The following is a 16,313-nucleotide window of genomic DNA, read 5'->3' as shown; positions in this document are numbered from 1 at the left end:
TACCACATTTTATCAGATGCTCCGATAGTTGACGTTGAAACGCTACGAACTTGTGTCTTTCGCACCGATCCGCTATCGATTTCAACTCGACAGGACGATACAGCGAACGACTTCTGGAAACATCGGAAAATTACAACCTTGCGTTGTCGGCGATGTTATGCCAGTGCTAACGTCGTGAAAAACGTCTTTCATAGTGTGCCAACGAATTCTAAAGTTCACGCGTTACGAGTTTGCGGCGTTTCGAGAACGTGCGAACGTCAGCTACGCGAACATTTAAGAAAAAAGATGGAGCTTCGCGTTTGAAAATTCGAGTATCGCGTTTGCAGGACGTTCCAAGATGATCGGAGAGCGAAGCAGATAAAAGCAGAGTACGTGCCTCTCGATACTATGCAACTTTTATCCGAAATATTTTTTCGCAACGTTCGTATCTTGCCAAGTGTTGCAGCCTTTTCGGTTAAACAGCGACATACGGTACAGAAAAACGTGGCTGAATGATAAATACGTGATAAATCAATTTAATCTGCCTCGATTTAGACTTGGTTTACTCCTTTGCTTGCACAGCTTTACAATGCACGTGATTTAAAAAATATTTATAAAAAGATTTCTCACGCGTATCTGCTAGGTGAACCGCGACCTCCGCATGCAGGTTAATTAATGGTTCGCAGCAGTCGACCTAATTAGTTAAACTTTAATACGCTTTAGTGGTTGCAAATATCAACGAAAAAAAAAAAATAAATAAAAAAGAGAAAAGAAATAAGAAAAAGAAAAAATTCGATCGAGACGCAGGCTATTTACGGATAAAAATGGCGATGAAATATTCCGATGGAGAAGGAGGATGGAAATTTCAGACGGTTGTCTGGGGTTTAGAAGACTAAGAAGGAAGACTATAACTCGTCGCGAAAACTGATGTTACGTAAAAGCGTAGAAACGAAGCAGAAGACGGTTCTTTCATGGCGGCTGTTAAAGCGTAATTGCTCGCGACAGCCTCGTAAACATCTCGTCTCTCGAGTATTTTGCGCGCCCGTAATTAACGCGCGCCTTTCCTCTTCCTATTGTTCGCCATGCAATCTCGTCAACATCGCGTCAATATCCGCGCAACTTTCCCGCTTTGACCTGTGCAGTTCGTAAAATTTCGTTTCTCCGCAATCCGAAACTACTCGCCTAATAACGAAACATTGCCAGCAATTGAACAAATCCCGTGCTTATCGTTGAAATACTTACGAGGAATTTTTAAAGCAAAGGTTTGTCAAGAACGTTGGAAGAGGATTTTACGGCGCCACGAAATCCAGGAAAAATGAAACAGGTAGAAGACGAATGATTGAAAGGGAACTAGGTGTTCCGGATAATATTCTCTTGGCACGTGAATTTTCCACGGCGCTAGACACTGATCGGTTTAGAAGACGTTTTAACTTCGATTCTGTAGAATTCGTCGCATGCGAGACAAAGAAAACGATTTTGTCGTTAACAGGATCATCTTGAAACAAACTCACAAGTAATGACGCGCTGCGTCACTCTGCGCTTCTTCTTGTTTTTCACGCGCCACGGAATCAAAGTCGAAGTATCTTTCAAGCCAATCGCTTCTCCGTCGTGTTACCCTAATTTTATTGGATTGGCAACTAGGTGATTGCGGATTTTGTCAATACCACCTAATGCCAAAATCCGCGATCACTTAGCTGCCAATCCATTAAGTAGACTCACGAGAGAACTGGGTGTATGGGAAAATGGTACAACTGCAAAATGTAGGTGCCTTTTAGCATTTGCGGAAAAAACGTTATCACGAACATTCGACTCGTTTCGAGCCATTCGTCTTTTCCTTTTATTTTTTCCTCGTATCATCGTTTACGGGAGAAACGTAGGTAACTAACGGCGTGAACATCGTGCACGTTTATGTAGACAATATTTTTCTACTCTGTCCTCGTTCTGATTTAGAAATTAATCTCCGTGGAGAATACCAGCGAGGAGAATTATTTCTGTAAACGAAATTATTCCACTCGATTCTTCCTTTTACTTTCAAAATGACAGACTTTTCAGAAGCATTCTATCATACCGCATTTACGCGCATGTAGAATTTTGTCAGCTAACGAAATGAAACTATAAGATGACAAAGCTAAGGTAAGTACGCGATAAATCAATACGATAGTAGAGTATAAAAATGATATTATAGGATGATTCTCTTACGATGATAAATATGTATAGATCGATGGACGTCGATCTTTAAATTCGACATTTTCAGCATAGAACGTAAGTATAATTCTATATCTTCTTCGATTAATTAATGCGATTCACCTAGCCGCTTGTAATATTGGGTTGGCAGCTAAATGGTATCTTAAATTAATTTTTGTATTAAATAAAAAAGTTAAAATTGTTATATTATTATAATTAAATTATTTGTAAATTTAATATTTTAAATTTAGTTTATAATAGATTTAAACTTTTTCTTAAAGAAACAGAAATTACTATTTAATTTATAAATAATTAATTTGAATAGTGTTAAATATTAAATTGATATTAGATAATAAATTTACAAAATTTTAAATTCAAAAGAATTTGATAAATTTGAGAAACTTTTGTAAAAAAATTTGATTTTAGTATATATATATATTTATATATAATTATCAATTATTAATATATATATATATATTTAAGGCATAAGTTGAAAAAAGCTGATTAATATATAATTAAATATTTCAATATAATAATTTATACAAATATATCAGTTTCTTACCGATTCAGACGCGTCATATATTGGCTTGGCAACTAAGTGATTGCGTATTTTGTCATTAGGTGCTATTGACAAAATTCGCAATCACTTAGTTGCCAAGCCATAAACGATGCCTGTAAATTGTAAGAAACTGATACGACCGAGTCATAACAAATAACGTGACTAAATTACGACAGCTAATGTGTAACGATGTAACGCAATCGAAATGGTTCAAGAGGAAAAAAAAAAAAAAACAATGTTTAAAAACTGAAGCGATAAAACGCGGGAACCTAGCTGCCGAAAAATAAAAAAATGCACGAACCATGCAAATTCTTCCGCGAAACTGGACACGGGAGTGGCGATAATCCGGCTACGACAGATGGAGCGAAGCGAACACTCGGCACGCTGTTTGCTCTCGTCGAGATAAAAATATTTACACGCGATGCACTCGCTATTGCGCTCGATGCACCGTGAAAATATTTACAGCCCTGGGTATCCGTGATACTGTCTCGATTAATATCGAATTTTATCGGTGTTTCGTCTCTCGTCAGCTTTTAAACAACGTCCCGAATTTATTTTTCATATACACGTTTGATAAAAATTCCTCGGCAGGCAGACTTTCCTCCTCTATTTCTCCTTATTTACTCTAACAAACGTTCCTAATTGTCGAGTACAATTAATTACATTTTCCTTTCCTTTTTTCAAGAGGTTAACAATTTTCGAAGTTCGTATCTTTTCAATATTAAATTTTAATCGCATAATTCTTTGTAAGTAAATGGCAATATTAATATTAATGAATTATCGAAACAAAGGATAATTTTATTAAGCGAAGAACGACGATTTCGTTATTTAAGAAACGACAATGTCGTTAATTAAGGAACGATGGTTTTATTATTAAAAAAAAAAAAAAAACGAAGGAACAACGTTGTCTACTTTGTGAAAGATTAAGAAGACAAATTTTCTAGAATTTAGATAGGAAATTCTTTCAAAGTTCGATAATAGTTTCCACCCCCTCCCCCGTGTATCCACCGTCCAACTTCAACGACGATCCTTTAAGCTCCGGTAAATTCCTTTTTTTAACCTCATCCTCCTACACTTTGCCTCCGTGTCCTTTTGTCTGAAAGTGTATCCTTGGAAAAAAGTGTATTATGATACCTATCGAAGTTGTCTTTCAGTCTACTAAGAGATAGACAAAGAAGATTATAGGGTTCCAATAAAACGGAAACTTGGAAGCTCGGATAAGAAAGTGACCTATAAAGGATATATTACAGTCAGCTTGTACCTCGATTATTTTCTTAAATGCCAAAGTAGTATGATTATAATGTTTATAAAACAAACAATCGCCAACCCTTTGTTTATTTATTTATAACGATAAACGTCTAAAAAATCCTGCAGAAAATCCGATAGAAAAATATTCCTTGACACGGTTATGTTTCAAAAATATACGTCCTCTCATGGACAAATAATCTATGAAACAATTATCTTTGAAAAGATATACGTGCTTTTTTTTCTAAAATTTCTTCTGTATTCTTCTGTATTCAAAGTTGCTAGAGGAAGATGGTGAATTATAAAAAAAAAAAAAAAAAAAAAAAAAACAAATACAGGAAAACTCACAACCTGTTAATCGTCGAGAGATAATTATTTATTTGCATGTAGTACAGCCGGAAGACCAAAGATCGCATTACTCATGGGATATCCTGATATACTTAAACAATGAACGTGTCTTGAAGAAAGAAAAAAGTCACGCGTCGTCCATTTTCAGGTGTACAGTTTGCACCAACAAACCATTGGTTGCAGCATACTGCATACTGAAATTACGTAATAATGCGACTTACCTACTGGGATCTGTTGAAACCCTGAAAATGACAATTCGTTTTTATTCGAGAACCTTCTACTATAATCGTCGCATGCCGTTAATTAGTTACGTTAATAAACGCAGCCTAAACAATTCCACTCTCATCCCTACGTTTGTCTCTACTTGTTACTTTTCCAAGAATTACACTACCAAATTATTCCCTCTTTTTTTTTTTCTTTTTTCTTTTTTTTAAATAGAGCCTTTTTCCCCGTTATTTTCTTTCGTACACAACGACGAACAATGAAACAAAAAGTTACAAAGGAGGAAGATTAAAGTATCTGTAGAATCGATGCACGCCAATTATTTTCAAACTCGTTCATCGGGGAATTCGTTTGGCTGTGTGGGTGTAATTTTTCCCTTTATTCCTTTCTGCTATTTGTTTATCGCGATACAAAATAGGAGGGAAAATGTGGAACAATGCACGTGTATCGTCTCGTGTATCCGCGCGTGTTCGTCAAGCATCGATTTTATCAGCGCAATTCTGCCATGTGCCTCCGCGAGAAATCCATTTACAACGCAACTCCCCGGGGTTTAATCTTTCTCAGAAACAGAAAAACAGAACAAAAGAAAACAGAGATCTAAACGTCCAATAAGAAATCTGAAATCGATCGCTGTTACTTCAAACGATTGCTAATTGCGTGTTTCTACTTTTAACGAACTATAATTAATGTTTTTCAAGAAATTGTTACGACGGACAATAATGGTAACTGGATCGTGTTATGCAGAAAGGAACCGTTTAAAGGAATGTGAAAAATTTAGATACGAATCTTGAAAAATTAAAATTGAAGAGCAGACAAAGTTGCAAATTCTCGTGTATCATAATAAAACTGAAGATTATCCTGGAAATTTTCTTATTTGAGAAAAAAAAGAGAGAATATTTCGAGAAACAGTTTGCGTAGTTAAATTTGTTATTAAAAAATAGACAACTTTTATTCCAACTATCTTTTCCTACGTCGTATAGTTTGCAAAATATTCGAAGAAAAAAAAAACATCGCATTAGGTTAACGATTATGTTAACAACATGACGTTTTTCCTCCTGGGCTTTGTAATTTACCTTCGCTCCTCAACTATAGAGTACAAAATTAAAAAAGGATACAACTGAAATATTTCTTAAAAAACTATCTGACATGGTTGAAATTAAAAAAAAAAAAGAGAAAAAAAAATAAGTTAAGATAACAGTGGTGAGAATTATTTATCGAACGAAGTGATTATTTCCTGCACAACGGATCGCGATTCTAATCTACCAAATTATTGAAACGAAAGCAAAAATGATGGCAAAGAAAAATCGACTGAAAGCGCGCCACAAAGTAACTCAACAGGTAACTGAACTACTCAGCTCCAAAATTATATATGTATATGGCAGAATTTCTTTTTTTTCTCTCTTTTCCTTTTTCTCTTTTCTTTCGGATAGCGAACGGTTCCATGCACTTTAGCCAACCCCTGTTTCGTTCGCTATATGTGTGTGTCAGAGAAAGAGAAAAAGGAAACGGTTAAAGAGGCAGCGAATCGAATCGAATCGAATCGATTTAATAACGATCGTAATTATCGTGGCGAGGGGTGTCGATTAGTTTTGTAAGTGTGTTTCTGTGGCTAGATGTATATGTGAAGTGAAACGAGAGAAACTGATATATAATATATAATAGGATCGTGTACATACGGTCGCTCCATAACAACCTCTGCTTCTTTGTATCTGCAACCCAAGGATCACAAATATGATTCGCATTATCACACCCCGCACCCGTTCATTGCGATTTAAAAAAAAAGAAAAAAAAAAGAAAAAGAAATAGATTGTTTTCCGTTACGTGCAACAAGGCGTGAATACTCGAAATAAAAAGATAAAATATCTCTGAAAGAATTTTTATTATTTTTACGATCGATTATATCGTGGAAAATAATCTTTGGAAGAGGAAAAACTACCAACTTACAAATTTCTGTACGAATATCTTTTCAAATTTTTATAAGATTGTTCGTTTTTTTCTTTTTTTTTTTTTTCGTTGAATGAATCGTAATTTAAAAATTTGTATATAAAAATTTTTCCAATTTACAGGTATTACGTTTTCTATCGATTTTTCCACGCAGTATAGTTTTTCAGGATTTTCATTTTTGTTTAACAGAGCAGGGAGTATATTTCTTTTTATTGCAAGACATTTGCAATAGATTTTCACAACCTTGCTGCAATTTTATATACAAAGACTACAAACAAGTGATATAATAAAAAATAGAAGATAGATACATATGTTAAGCATCAACACCATAGAAAGCTACGATATTTTATCAAGCTACACATAAGAAGAAGAGAGATCGCAGACTGTTCTTGCACAATTATTAAAAACAATATTGGCACGAATACGCTGTGATAGGATGCATCATTCGGTTATTTATCTTCAAAAACCAGAATTACGAAAGAATAAAGATTTCTACGTAGAATTTTATTCCTGATTATAGTAATAGTTCTGTTAAGTGAACTCTTTTCCAATGCAAGACAAGTTTCACACATGCGTGGTTGGATATAAAAATTTGTAAGGCAAGAAATTTTATCTTGGAGGCAGTAGAATTAACGTGATCATGGTCAGATATTCAAAAAATTGACTAACTATATGTATTTGTCTTATCCTTTCTCTCGATATACCGCTGATAAGATACTTTACAATACCGACAAACCAGTCGTCGATTCGTTAAAATACTCACGACGTTCTCGACATGGCATAACCATGAAGACAACACGATTCCTACTTTATCATTGTCGATAAATGCAGTCAATTGCATCTGAAACTACGATTATCGTCACAATCTACATTACCGGCACGATTAAAGTTACATTTACAGTCGGTACAACAATGTTTGAATAGCCGATAATGCAGATTCAAGTTATACAAAGTTGCTTCGTACAATTAATCCCAGGACAGTGTTTGATTCTAACGCTTAATAGAGTTACATAGTTTAACCAATAGATAAAATAATAGTGGATACACGCAAATCCAACGTTCGATTTCTAATTCCGTTCAATTATTCATGAACAGGCGGCGCATTACGTTACAACAGGCCAATTATCACGGTCGTGTTTACAAATGACTTCATTAACGGCATCGTGTCAAGAGGAATTCGTAATTCACGTGGGCGTAAATTATACCAAGTTCGTTTCATTACCAGCTATAGTTTGCCGTTGAATAACCAGTAATTAGGAATTTCGCGCGACCGCGCGCCAATCGCCAGATTACTTCAATACGTCAATCAGTGTAAATACATAATTAATTCTGGACAAAACATTATTTCTCTATCGAACGAAGTACCAAATGAGTTTAGAAGTTCTTGATGCTCCGTTATTTAATTCTAGCTATTATTAATACTTTCTTTCAAGATATTTGAATGCAAACTCACGAAATCAAATACCTTCTACACCAAATTAAACAATTTACAAATAATTTACTCGAATTTCCAAAGCCTTGAAAATTGTGATTATACAACGAACTCATTTGTTACTCAAAATACAAAAATTCTGTTTTATTTTGTTCAATCAAAATGCAAAGTATCCAGTGTCTGACCATAACCGACCATTTCTACTGCGATACAATTTACATAACGAGGTCTGCAGTTTCTATTAGATCGAAAATTTATCCGATCGAAGCTGAACAATCACGATCACAAATCGAACACCGTATCAACAATCCGACATTCCCAATTCATTATTTACAAGGTTAGATCTCCGTTATCCCGACACAGAGAAAAAGATTAAAAAAATAAAAAATATTTTCCTCGAGTCGAGATAAGGACCTAAAGCAGAAGCATAGTTTCATAGGCTCACCTTTCACTTGCGATCGAACTGTTCCGAGACATCGACTTTGGTGACATGTCGAAGTCGCTGTCGCTGCGATACAGGAAGCTTTCTCGCCGTTGTGGCTGTTGCAGCACCAAACTTGGATTCTGCGATGCGTTGTCGCCCGTAGCGCTGCTGTCTGCCTTTGAGCTTCCATTTCCCACGTCGAAACTGTTAACAGAAAAGAAAACGATCCTTAAGCATATTTTCCTTTGTTTTGTGTAAATTTTAAGGGATAATTTTTAAAAATTCTTAAACATACTTCTTTCGTTTATTTTACGAAGATTTTAGCGTGCAATTGTTATCTAATGTATTCGATTCAGTTAACCGATTCATGAGAAATTTGCAATGGCATAAGATTAAGAATTTGAAGCTTCAGCAGATGAATAAATTTGTAATATTACTTGAAAGATTAAATCAACAACTGTATATGTTTCTTCTGAAATATTTTCAATTAATAAAGTAGAATCGTCTTCGACATTTAATCAAAATTAAACGGTAGCATCTTATTTGTAACCAGAAACTATATAAATTAAAATAAATGCAATGAAAACACGCCATTTTAAATGAGAATATCCTATTACGAAAAGTTCATCAATTATTTTACCCAACATAGAAAATAATTAACATATAGCGTTCAAGTCAGACTGTATACACTTTGTCTTCAGGCACGAGCTTCGCAACAACTTCTATTATAATTTTCAGCAAGTTACGAAGCTTCTAAGAACAACACATCTTCGTCGTTGCATATCGTCGATATAAATAGCTTTTAAAGTATACTGGTCGAATATCTTCGTTATAGCAACGACGGTGTCTCCTTGCACCTTCAACAGGCATCGAATTTAATTTTCTTCGGGCTACGTTCGACAAATGTACGTGGTTCAGTTACACCTTAGATGGATACACATTTTTCACGTCCTGTCGTTCATCTATCGCAGAAAATACACTAAAACTTATACGTCCATTTTGTTTGTAAGAAACCAAATTTACGAAAATTGGTCGCTGAGATTGGAAAGTAAAAGTTGGTTGAAAGATAATAACAGTGCAATTACCGGAATAATTCTAAACGCGTCTATCGAGAAGGTTGAACGTTTTGTCTAAAAGCGCGCTGTGAAATTAATTTCAATTTCTCAGGAACTTCGCACGACGAAAATTCGTTCGTTTCGCGTCTATTATCAAACTACCAGAGTATAGAAGCGTCTCTTAAAATTCTCGACAGCGAAACTAGACGAAGAAAAAAATTATAGAGCTGCTGATATAAGAGAGTTGCTGATTAACAATTCAAAACGCGTAGATGGCAATTTTAATGAATATTTTACAGAAATTACACGTAACGAAATGAAAATTCATGGAGATGAATCTAATTCCGATCTTCTCGGACAAACTGCGCCTGAACGTGTCATGAAATAATTATCCGTCATAGTAATCGGCGTGATCGTTATCAATTTGCTCGTTAGACGGGCCTAATTAACCGAATGGCTTGATTAACATTTTTCCGTTCTCATGATGGTCGGTGTTGACCAGAAACCGCGTCTCGTCTTCCTGCTCTCGATAATCGTCATTACGTGTCATTATGTAAGCTACGATTAATTCCACGGCCTTGCTATTCAATCGCTAAATAGTGGCCAGAGAAAGAGGACGCCAATAAGCGTCCTTTGTTTCATTTCGTCTCACTGCGAATTCTTTCTAACGACCAAGTTGCTATAATTTTTATTAAATAACAGTTACGTAAGTTTGTGAACTTTTCGTGTAATTGTAATCTGATTTATTTAAACGGGGGACTTGTAACGACGTTTCAATTTTTAAGCGAAAAATAGCTTATTAGTTGAGCGAAGCGTTAATGATTTTATTTAAATCCCTTCGAAACATTGTAAGAGAATTTCTACGATTTTTTTTTTTTTAATTTATCCGACGAATTAAATAAAAAGAAATGGAATTTGTCAGTTAACGTAACATTGTACACAGAATTCAGAAGAAAGGAAGAAATTTCCAAAAGGCTTCGTGATTATTAATATTAATTCCATGTAATATTTAACAATCGAAGTTAAGTTGAATATTTATTAACGTTAAACAATCCATGGTATCGTTACGGATCTTAAAAAACCAGCGAAGAGAATTTTAAAACTCGTCTGTGCAATTTACAAATTCATAGGAGATGGCAAGTATGCGCCTGGCCACGACCGGACAATTCTACTTAACGGCAGACTCTACTTGCTCTCCAATCTTTCAACGTTTAACTCTCGTATTTCAATCTAAATACACACTTGACTGCCTTATACTACGTCTCAGACGTCTTACAGACAGCATTAACCAAATCATCGCTAACAACACTTTGAATAAACTAATAAAAAGATCAGAATCTGCAAAGTGATAAATGTTGCGTTATAATTCGTCCTAAAAGTGGGGGAATTTAAATCGCATGCCCCGATAATAATTACTAAAAATTTCTCCCAACATTTCGTTATTTTGTAGCAAATCCTATGGACGCAAAAATTCTATAAAAAGAGATCTTCAAAGAGATCGTTTCTAGACACGAACCAGCTGAAAGAAGACCTGTTGCGAGGAATGCTTGCCTGGGCAAACTCATGATCGAGCTATCGGGACAATCTTGGCGTTTATCTACGGCACGGCCAAGCCTCAACAGCTAATATTGGTTTTTCGAGCAGGGCCGCCAATAAAAAAGTGATTAAAAGCCACTTCCGTTTCGCGGCTGCCGCACCCGTAACACGTTATGTAAAACACATTGAGTAATGGTTAAAAGCAACGCTATCGATTGGCGTGGCAAGTGCATTGTGACGCAAAGCTCAAACTCGAGCGACTATATATAACGTATCAATGTGAAGCACTATTTTCTTCTTCTTTCATTTTATTTCATTATTTGTCGTGATTTTAATTAACGCGAGTAATACTCTATCTTTTGCGGTTTCGTTGATCGTTGAAACGAGACGAGATGTATCTACTCGATAAATAATATATTCGTTGATAAATTAATCGATCAAATTAATGTTTGCACGCGAACAACCACTTAATTGTTTCAGATTTATCCGGTTAGTTCGATATACGGATAAATATATGTACAGAGGACCAGAAGTAATTTGTCCTGGTCTATAGTTAAACGTAACGATCGTTAGGTGAAACTACGATATGAATCTCCTTCGATCACGAATCGTTTTCGATTAGGTTAATTGCTCGTATAGTTTCAATTCTCTACCTTGCTCTTAGATCGCTTTACGACTAATTAAAAGGGATCGTTGGTCTGCTCATTATTTCCAGCTCATTTCCTAATGGATTCTTTCGCCAGCAAAGGCCAAAGGATCAGATCTTTATAACCGAACTTTCGGTACAAATGAATTTCACGTTTGTTCACCGATACACGCGTTTCGTGCATCAGCTTCAATTATATTATTTTAATTATACGATAACGATGCCAAAATACCTAGCCAATTTCCCCCTCCCTCTCTTTTTGCACGTACAGTATATCGGTTCCAAAATGTCATTTTCGTCACTGTCTCTGCTATTCACCGCCCATAACAACATTTCCAAAAATTGTTTCTTTTTGTTTTACTGTCGATGTAATGCCAAAATATCTGGCCAATGTTTCTTTCTGATTTATATTCTCTTTCTAAATATTCTTCTCTTCGGCGGGAAGACAGAAATCGAAGATAAAAAACATTTGAAATATTAAACACAATATCGAACGCATCATTTATGCGATACCATAAATACAATAGTTTTATGAATAACGCAATGGCGATTATTTCTTCGAAGAAGACAAATTTTTCTTGATAAATAATACGTTAAATCGTTTCGAAACTTACGGAACAGCGACGTAGACCAATTTTGGATGAGGTTTCGCCCTGGATAACGTGGACACGCAACCGCTGTGCCTTCTGAACGAAGTAAGCGGAAGCGTCACTTTCATCGTGCCAGAATCTCGGCGCGCCAATTTCAAGGACACGTCGCATGGCACGAAAATAGGATAATCATTCATCTTGTGCTTACGATCTAACGAAAGATCCTTTTTCCATAAATGATATAATTTCTCTCGCTTAAACCATCACTCTATGCTCGACAGTTTTAAACACTTTTCTCACTTGTTACATTTTTCTGACTTTCCATGCGTATACAGCAATGTTTCCCTTCCGTTTTACAGCTGTTGTTCTTGTCCAGGAATTTTGTCCGACCTCGATGAATCGAAGGAAGAGTTTCATTCGCTGAAGTTAATTTAAAAAGTTTCACCGAGTTTTATCGAGCCCTTTCTGCTTCTTTATGACGAGCTTCTAGGTTCGCTTCGCCCTTTCGAAGTGACTTTCTGAGAAGGTTTCGAGACTCTTGTTAATGAATTCTGTTTCTTAGTTAGTGAAAAACAAGTGGCAAGTTTATCATTTTCTTATAGAGGCTTTGTGGACTGACTGCTTTTGTCTATTCGTGTGGATTCTTCGAGCGTCTAATTGAAACTACGAAGGAATTCGAAGGATATTTACAATTTTCTTCTTGTTTCGAAGAACAAAAAGCAAGAGAACATTCTATCGAGCAACGTTCAAACGTTTTTGCCATTATATAAATACCTTTCGTGTTTTAACTTCTTATCAAACTTCTACTTGTGTTCAAAAAATGTCACTGCGTCGCAAGAAAATATTCCACATAATCCATTTCCCCGACCAATTCCCCGAAAAATAGAATCATACAGCGGTAAATAAAACTTTCATCGGCCATTCTGTGACAGTAATATTCGAGTTGATCAAGTTTCCTCGGAATGTTATCGTTCCAAACATATATTCTTCCAAAAGGAAAGCAATTTCCTAGAATTAGAAATCGACATTCTTCCAGTTTTCCAAGAAAAACAAGAGATATCGGAATAGACGAAGTTCTCGTCATTTATTCGATAAGTTTATTATTATTTTTCGTTATTTATTCGATAGGTAATTCTGTAAGTTTCGGCTAATAATCGTCCAAAAATTCATCCAAAACATCATTTATTACTCCACTTTCTTTTCCTAAAAAATTTCCTAACAAAAAATTCGACAATTCTTCAATTTTACAAAAAAAAAAAAAAAAAAAACACGTCGACATCCAAAGAAACAACGCTTCGCTAAACGAATATTCGTTTGCTCTAATCAGAACTAATTACGAAAAGTACCGCGGCCACTTAAAAAATTCGCGATTTACTTTAATTGGCCTCGGCGAAAGAGACGGCCAAGTCTCACGGAAGTCGCGAACGAGACGGAAACAGGAAACGAAGCTAATCGAACGGTACACGTTCAACGCGAAATTGCTTCGTCCCCTCCGATATAACCGTGCGACGAAAATTCGCTGGACGTCGATTTCGATTTATCGAACAGTCGTAAAAAGATATTACGACGCCTATACGTTTGTCCATGAACGATTTTATATCGCCTAGCGTCTATAGGGAACACTTGGAATGGAATTTTTTTTCATACGACTGTTTGCTCGTTTAATGATTTCCAACGTTTGCATGAGAGAATAGGGGTGGATAGAAAAATAGACAAATCAATTTCATTCTATGGACTTGTTTTTCCAATTTTTTATTCCAGTAAAACTTCGATACTAACTTTTCTAACTACGACGTTCGTATATTTACGATATCGATGCTTTTTATTCTACCAATTTAACAGTACTTTATCAATTCGATTTTTTTTTTAATGTTACCGACACTGTTGTGCTCCACAAATTGTTACATTTTCATCTTTTGACAATCAAAAAGGCTTCTAACGTTTTAAGTAAATATTTAGTATTTATTTTGTAGGTACACGTTTACGTAAAGCAAAACTATTATATCTTCTATTTTACCTTCAAACTTAACGAATTCTTTCGGGTCGAAAATAAATCAAACAGGTATTATCATAGTTATATCTCTTTTAGAATACGCGTCTTATGTATCTACGATGCATTCTGTATTTCCGAACGCTATGAAATACTTTGAATAGAAAAGTGTATTTTGGCCGTAGAATCTCACGGTATAGCAATAATACCGCATAGAATTTATTTTGCTTGTATCACGAATTAAAATCTCTTTCATAAGGGGACTATAGGCATATATCAAGCTTATCGAAATTTAATCTTCGACAAAGGAATCTCATTGAAAGACGGGAAGTTGATAAATTCAGTGAAAGAAGGTATAGAATAATCCGAAACACCAGGCAAGCGAGAAATATTTCACCAATTTTAAATTCAAATCGCGCGGCTGGCAAAAATAAAGGGAACAACAAGTTGTTAGACGAGGAAGAACAAGAAAAATCCTACAGTCTCTTGTTTCTTCGCCCGAGAGGATGCGTCATTTATCAAATTTTCCAAAAACTTCAAAATTGTTCCTCTCTTTTACGTAAGCAAAATGGTAGATTCCAACAGAAAATAAAGTCAAACGCCGAGACGTAATTTCAATATGGAAGTATTCGCGAAAACAATCGTTCGGATATTTAATTAACGAGTCTGATAACGCGCGGTATCGTAAAGTAGAAGAAAACAACGTCGGAGGAATGATGTCACCAATAATTGCAGCTTTAAATGTGTCACTCGTTGATTTATATATTTTGATAAAGACGCGAAAAACAAGGAAAAGTACAGTGACGGACAGAAGGAGGTTTAAAATTCATATTTCCGTACGAGTACAATTATACTGCTTTAACGGTAACTTTGCAATGAATATAACAGCAGAATAAATTCTCAGGACTTTTAATCGTTTTTCTCGAATAAATCAATTTTCTAAAATTGGCCGCCACTGTATGTTTTAAAACAGAGGAATTTATCATTGAGACTGCCAAATGTTGCCTGTTTTCACAGATACTAAAAGCATACAAGTGTTCTTTATGAAACCAATATCTGTTTAAATATATAATTACGATTACTGAAAATCCAATTTCTCCTAATTTGTGCCAATACGCAATACGAAAATATGCTTCTTTCCTAAAGAATCATCGTACTATGTAATTTTTGAACGGTACAGCCGCCAATCTTGGTTACCGGTTATCATCGACTTTCATAATATCAAATTTGTTTTCAGTATTAAATTTCGAGGCTGAGTTTCCCCTAAAATATATTCCTCTCCTCGTCGTAATCTTCGTATCAGCTTTCAACTAACTCTCAATTACAAGTTATTAATTATCAATTTTTACCAAAGCTCTGGATATCGAGTTTGCAGAAACGTCCGCAGTCCATACGTCGGTATTAACGCGCGCTGTTTGCGCGGGAAATTCGATCAGAGAAATGGGAAACGTGGAAAGAGGAAATAGATACGCGTGAAGCGTGCTCTTCTTGTAATTCCCAAGCGACGCTCGCACGCATACTGTGTGAAATATTTCACGCAACGTAAAATTCGTAGAAAGACTGTTACAAATGGCGAAAGAAAAAAGAGGTAAAGGGAGACTGCGAAACGTATATGCATCTTTCATGTCACGGTTTCGGTAACTCCCGCGGACTATAAAAAAGAGCCCGCCGTGGGTTTCAAGGAGCTGCCGCGCGTAAATATCATACTGCCGGTTTTCATCGAGGGACAAGCCGCTTCCCGAGGGAATATTCCTTCTCCACGAAAGAATTTTCAAAGCATAGAGGAGCTACTTTTCGACAAATTTATGCGATCTTTGATGCATTTCGTTTATACCAAACGTGATCCTTTCTAAATATGTTTATCGTTTGGTTGACATTAAGAAATTCAATTAAATTTACGATCTTCAAACTTGAACCTAACATCAAAAACATAAGCTTCCTGTAGCTTCGAAAGAAATCAAATATCTCGTTCCTTTGCAAATGAAATTCAATTAAAGAAATTCAAGTAAATTTGCAATTGATCAGGTTACAATTTTCAAACTTGAACCTAACATCAATTTGAAGCAAAAACATAAGCTTTCTGTAGCTTCAAACGAAAGCAAATATCTCGTTCCTTTGCAAGTGAAATTATTACCAACTTCCAATTACCTTCCCTAGAC

At 35.5% G+C, this 16,313-nt stretch overlaps 1 protein-coding gene across 13 annotated transcripts in view; it reads right to left on the bottom strand.

The window, feature by feature from the left end:
* Dnc (phosphodiesterase dunce) overlaps positions 1–16,313 on the bottom strand; it is a 367,304-nt gene that overhangs the window by 81,004 nt on the left and 269,987 nt on the right. For 8 of the 13 annotated variants that reach the window (XM_072017681.1, XM_072017679.1, XM_072017676.1 and 5 more), the window contains 3 exons: positions 8,359–8,541; positions 6,214–6,246; positions 4,537–4,557 (listed from right to left, as the gene is read on the bottom strand). In XM_072017681.1, the coding sequence (XP_071873782.1) occupies positions 4,537–4,557; positions 6,214–6,246; positions 8,359–8,541 (237 nt within the window). Of the gene's footprint in view, positions 1–4,536; positions 4,558–6,213; positions 6,247–8,358; positions 8,542–12,188; positions 12,585–16,313 lie in introns of all 13 variants that reach the window. The other 5 variants (XM_072017682.1, XM_072017670.1, XM_072017674.1 and 2 more) reach the window with 4 other exon arrangements.

This window comes from Bombus fervidus, chromosome 15 (assembly GCF_041682495.2).
Source record: "Bombus fervidus isolate BK054 chromosome 15, iyBomFerv1, whole genome shotgun sequence".
Classification (NCBI taxonomy): Eukaryota; Metazoa; Arthropoda; class Insecta; order Hymenoptera; family Apidae; genus Bombus; species Bombus fervidus.
This window is presented reverse-complemented; position numbering and strand designations above follow the sequence as displayed.